Here is a 5,876-nt window from a genome sequence, read left to right as displayed (position 1 = left end):
GCCCCACGTCACGGAAGAAGCGCAGAAGACTTCCCCCCCCCCCCAACCCCCTTTTGCAGGGGTCCCACAGTCCTGCACAGTGTTAAGGGGCCCCACACAGGCTGATTTGCCCCGGTTGCACCCCCCACCTAGGGTCAGCTCTGTTTGCAGGCTATTTTACTTCATAGCTCCTTTACGCTTGCCCTGTCCATTTGATGGCTTCACCACAATGGGTTGATGCGGCCAAGTGGAAAAAGTGTCACAACCCCGGAGTCCTGGCACGTGTCCTCTTGCTGCACCTTAAAGTGACCTCCCTAAGCTATAGCTGCCAACCTCAAAGACCAAAAAGACAACTCGGATTCCCCTTAGAAAAAGCCCAGCTCTTAGTGACCCAACAAGATTGGTCTCTCCTTACACGGAGAGTGCTGACAACCGATGAAGTGCCTTAGACCTGGAGTCTCGGATCACCAGAAACTTACTGTGCCTGAAGACGGGTGACTGCGCCTGAAAGCTTGCTAAGGACTTTTTTCCAACTACTCAGTCTGATAAAAGAGATCGCATCTACCAAAAGACCCTTGCCTGCCTATGTCCTTAGACCAACGTGGCTACAACCAAAAACCTTAGACCAGGGAAGATAGAGTTTCTGTGCCAGGGAGCGTGCTAACGTATTCAGTGCATGGAAACTGCCTGTTGTGGAGGCTGCATTCAGAGAGCGGCTGTGTGCTGGCAAAAGCCTGCAGAAGCCAGTTGGACTCTGCAAAGCTGCAGGCGTTCGCCCTTGTGGAGCTGCCTCCAGGACTGGGACATAGCTCGCTTGGCAGCTCTTCCTTATTAAGACCTGCCTACTATGCATGCGGTGACTGAGAGCTTCCTCGAGTCATTATGTTCGTAGGACCAATGGACATTTCAGCTGCAGTCCTGAGTGCTCAGACCTCAAGCAAATTGGAGAACATGGAGGTGGCCTAACTGGCACCATGAGATGATTGCATTAAACTATAATCATATTTGGATTTTAGCTACTGTGTTGGAAAGGAGTTGGTGTTTTACTGCATTATAATTTAAAACAAATCAGCCTTGAAATCCTGGTTGACTGTGACTTGTGTTTCATTTGCAGAGATGGAATCCCTCCTTATAGACTTGGGAGCAAGAAGCAGCTCCAGAGGGAGATGCATCGGAGCGTTAAGGCTAATGGTCAAGTTTCTCTACCTCATTTTCCAGTAAGTACAAGTGTTCGCTGGAGAGCTCAGGTCTGGCTGCCACAGAAAAGGCCTTCTAGTGAGCACAGGCCCTGAAGCACCAGGGTCAGAGGCTGAGAGCTTAATTTCACCAGCATGTTGCATTCTCTGTTTCCAAATACTATCCCTGCAAGCTCCATTGGGTCAGAGCCTCTGCTGGAGTTTCAACAAGCCAGGAGACGAGCTGGTCTGACTGTCACTGGCTTGAGTTCACAGATTTCATAGACGTTAGGGCTGGAAGGGACCTGGTAAAATCATCGGGTCCAGCCCCTTGCCCCAGGGGCAGGAAGCCAGGAGTTTTTTGGGTCCCGCTGTCACGCCTACGTCAGATCATTCCTAGAGCTCTTGTGAAGTGTTCTAGGTGGAGTTGGTTTGGTGTTGGTCTGTGGTTGGGCCCTGTGTATGGCTTTTGCCTCTCGCTGGAGCAAGTGGGCTGGACTCACCTGCTAGGCCAAATGGAGCTTGCAGAAGGGCAGCCATGAGTGCGGGGTCCTCCTTGTCCCTGGGCGACTTGCCCCCATTGCTCTTGCACTTGCCTCTGCCGCTGTCGCACTTTTGCTCTGCTGAGGCTCCCGCTCTGCCTTCCCCGCACTGCTTCGACTTCAAAAATGCATGGTTTGGAGGCAGGCAGGAAGCAGGATTGACCAGCCTGCCCAATGAGAAATGTCTGCAATGCTGCACATGCCTTTTAAAAACTTTCTGTCTTGCTTTTGAGGGAATCCTGTTCATCGAGGTGTATTGCTCTTGGAAATTATTAACTCATTGACTTGCTAATTCAGTGCAGGCTTCAGGAAAGTGCTGCCGGTTCCTGCAGCAAATAAATTGTTTACACAGACAGACACAAACTTATCTTGTCTTGTGATGAATATCCCCAGATTCTTCTTTCTTCTGACTTAAACAGCCAGAAATCTGAGATGATATTTCTGGTGGGGTGGGAGGGTGCCTGTGTGATATGTTTTTCTTTCTTTCCTTTTTCTTTTCTTTTCTCTTCTTTCTTTCCGTATTTTTTTTTCCTCTCCTCCATAAAGAAAGTTCTGTAGCCTGAGCTTGTAAATTAGATTATTTTGTCCCAGGGCGTGCAAATCGACTTTCTCTGTAAGGCAGTGCTTTGATCAGGGACTGAATAGAGCCAGCTTGTGTAAGAGTGACAATTTCCAGCAGAGTGGCCTTTTTCTAGCCTCACATCATTTCTGGAGCTAAGTGGTTGCCAGAGAGAGGCCCCACCTCATCTGGTGGGTAGTATGTGAAAGAGTTGGCAGTTCAGCTTTCAGCTTTAAAAAAAAAAAAGGGGGGGTGGGGAGAAAGTTGGGGTGAGGGAGAAGTGGGGTGATTGTGGGGGAGAGGACGGGGAGAAGGGGAGGATTCTGGTGGGTAGGGTTTTTTTCCCCCCCTTCCATGTTTGCTGCTTTTGGCAGAAATTCTCGTTTGCCTTTTTATATTCTGCACTTGATTTGGAGATGTTCCCTTTTTCCCTTGATAGATCTGCTTGAGGCAGCCAAGCTCAGCAGTGTACCACTACTAGCCTGCAGCAGCTTTCTTCATTTTCTGTACAAAGAGATGGGGGGGAAAAAAAGAGAGAGATCTAGGACACTGTTGAGACAACACTACCTCAAAGGTGCCCAGTGTGTAGCCAGGAAATAAATTACCAGCACTTCTCTGATCTGCAACCGTTTGACTTCTTCTTCTTCTTTTTTTTTTTTTTTTCCCTTTTTCTCCCCCATCTTATTTTTTTTAATTTCCAACTCCTTTCTGTTTATGCTCACTTTATTCCTTGAGTTAAAGTCTCTCCCTCCCACCTCAGAGTTTTTTTTTTTTTTTTTTATTTGATGTTTGACAACAGTCTTTGAAGATTTTCTACTTCAGAGTAGCTACTGATGGGCTGGTTGTACTACAGAGAGAACAAGCGGGGTTCCTCGGAGTGCGACCAACTGCTCCTGCCGAAGGCAAACGCTAGTGGGAAGGATGTCACTCCATGAGGCCACAGCACTAGCTCATAAAAATCCAGAGCAGACCATGCCTAGTTGCGGTCGTCTTTTCATCCAAACATGGAGACACAACAAGCATAGCGGGGCCAGAAATGCTGCTCCGGCTAAGCTTCTGCAGCTTGCACTGCCTGCTAAATATGGCTTATCCCTTTTGTCCCCGCTCTGTGTAGAGAACCCACCGTCTTCCTAAGGAAATGACCCCTGTGGAACCAGCTACCTTCGCTGCTGAACTCATCTCCCGGTTGGAAAAGCTAAAGCAAGAGCAAGAAACCATGGATAGTCTGGAGGAGAGGCTACAGCAAATCAAAGAGGTAGGAGGATTAACCCCCTGGCTGCTGGGGCAGTGCTTGCAGCATGCTGTTCAGCGTCTGTCTGGGAGGTGGAAGGGGGGCTACAGAAGTGGCAGGGTTTGTCTGCATGTCACGTAGGGGGGAGAGCGCTCCTGTTTTTCTCTCCGAGCTGCGTGTCCCGGGTTCGAGGTTCTGTCCCATAGCAATGCAGGCTGCTCCCTGCCAGCTCGGTGGAAGGAGCCCCAGCTTGAGTGCAGGTGTCCCCCTGTGCTTTTCTTTATTTCTTATTAATGTTACCCCTGCAAGGATGAAGAGAAGGAGGGAACAGAGCTCCCTGTCAACACACAGACCAATCGGGAGGCAGCAAGCACCCAGCATCAGCAACACCCGCTCGCTCTCCTACCATCCGGCAGCTACGAGGAAGACCCGCAGGCGATCCTAGATGACCATCTGTCGCGAGTGCTGAAGACCCCTGGCTGCCAGTCGCCTGGCATGGGGCGGCACACCCCTCGCTCCCGCTCCCCAGACCGCCTCCCAGGCAGCAAGCAACAGCAGGGCGCGGCCTTGCCAGCTGCTTGCACCCTCATCAGCAAAGGATTTATCACCAAGCAGACAACGAAGCACGTCCACCACCACTACATCCACCACCACACCATCCCCAAGACGAAAGAGCAGATTGAAGCCGAGGCGGCGCAGCGCGTCCAGTGCTTCTGCGCTGGGGGCAGTGACTACTACTGCTACTCCAAATGCAAGAGCCACTTGAAAGGCACGGACCTACCTCTGGCTCAGCTGGATCAGTTTGGGTAAGTTGCAAGCATTTCTCAATAGGATGTGAGCTGGAAGTTTTAATGATTTCTTGGGGAAAGGAAGGTGGAATTGATTAGAAAACCAGATGGAGTCACTTCGTGAAAGCAGGGCGGCTGGGTGGTGGGTTGGATGTGTGCGCTGGGGGAGGTTCCTGACAAAAGTGCGGCAGTCGCACGAATGCAGGATATTCACCGTGTTTGTGGGGGGACGGGGAATCCTGTTCCCTTCTCTCTCCTCCTCAGCAGGACAGGCACGCTGACGAAGAGGAATGGCAAGATAATGGACGGTGTAGCCGTGCCAGCTGGGGAAGGAGGGCTCCCCGTAACGCCGGGGCTCCAGTTACCTGGAGGCGACGCAGACCGGTCGCAGAATGTCTGGCAATGGATGTTGGAGAGCGAGAGACAAAATAAGCACAAGCCCCATAGGTAAATATACAGCTGTCTACAGCAATATTGCTCCCAGTAAATATTTATATATTACATGGGCTGTCTATTTTTACAATCACTAAAAACAAATGAGACTCTTTGCTCCTCTGGTTTAATATAAAAGCCGTACCGCAGAACCAGAAAAACCACAAAAATGTCATGTTTTTGGCAATAAACCTCCTTTCATGTTATGACAGACTTTGGAGAGGGAAGCGAGCAGAATGGGAGCTGCTATTTAAGTCACATTTTCCAGCTTTTATAACCCGGCTCCTTCCCTTTTTCTCTCTTCTCCCCCCACCACCCCGCGCCCCTTCCCCAGCACACAAAGCACAAAGAAGGCCTACAATTCGGAGTTCGTCAGGGGGGCTCCCGGCGAGCGCCCAGGCCGCCACCACCTGTGGGGCAACAACAGCCACCCGCGTGGGGTGCAGCCCGCCCACCCGTTTGTCCAGGATCCTGCCATGCCCCCGCTGACCCCACCCAACACCCTTGCACAGCTGGAGGAAGCGTGTCGCAGGCTCGCGGAGGTGTCCAAGCCCCAGAAACAACGGTGGGTAGCTACAGAGGGGGATGACATGGGGTAGCCAGAGTTCAAGCCCACGGGCCTCGTTCAATGAGCTCTTTGCAATAGGCAGGTGCCCCCTGCCGGGGACGGGCTCGAGTCATCAATATGGCTTTCTGCAAGCAAGTAATGTGGGAAGCTGCCTTGCAGGCTCCTGGCTTTCCCTTCCCAGCTGTCAGATGTGCTGTTAGCTCTCCCCCAGCCCGCTGGCTGTCAGGCAGGCGGCCGAAGCAAGGTAACAGGAGACGGTCACATAGCGTGCGCAGAGCCTCACTTTCCAGCATAAGGTTTGCAGTGGGGTGAGGAAGGGGAGGCACCCCAGACTTTGAGACCCACAGGTGAGCCAGGGGCCTAACGCGTTTGGCTTATGGGATGTGATTTGCCTATTTAGCTAACGTACCAAGTGGTGAATTGGGCTGGTTATCATTCACTGGGGTAGGGAGGATAAATTAGCCCAGAGCATTTTAATTCTTCCTTTGATTGTTTACAGCGTGTGAGGATTGATGCAAAGAGAGAACTTAACGGCCCACAGGAGACTTCAATTAAGAAAATATATTTTCACTTAATAGGTTTTTTATTCTTTCCCCTTCCTC

At 51.1% G+C, this 5,876-nt stretch overlaps 1 protein-coding gene across 2 annotated transcripts in view; it reads left to right on the top strand.

Annotated features, from left to right (window-relative positions):
* The window catches only part of AXIN2 (axin 2), a 44,198-nt gene that overhangs the window by 30,234 nt on the left and 8,088 nt on the right, over positions 1 to 5,876 (top strand). The window contains exons 4-8 of one of the 2 annotated variants that reach the window (XM_019516502.1): positions 1,094 to 1,196; positions 3,370 to 3,510; positions 3,796 to 4,292; positions 4,542 to 4,721; positions 5,041 to 5,271. In XM_019516502.1, the coding sequence (XP_019372047.1) occupies positions 1,094 to 1,196; positions 3,370 to 3,510; positions 3,796 to 4,292; positions 4,542 to 4,721; positions 5,041 to 5,271 (1,152 nt within the window). Of the gene's footprint in view, positions 1 to 1,093; positions 1,197 to 3,369; positions 3,511 to 3,795; positions 4,293 to 4,538; positions 4,722 to 5,040; positions 5,272 to 5,876 lie in introns of both variants that reach the window. The other variant, XM_019516493.1, reaches the window with a different exon arrangement.

Source organism: Gavialis gangeticus, unplaced genomic scaffold (genome assembly GCF_001723915.1).
Source record: "Gavialis gangeticus isolate Ggan-Ray unplaced genomic scaffold, GavGan_comp1, whole genome shotgun sequence".
NCBI classification, from domain to species: domain Eukaryota; kingdom Metazoa; phylum Chordata; order Crocodylia; family Gavialidae; genus Gavialis; species Gavialis gangeticus.
This window is presented reverse-complemented; position numbering and strand designations above follow the sequence as displayed.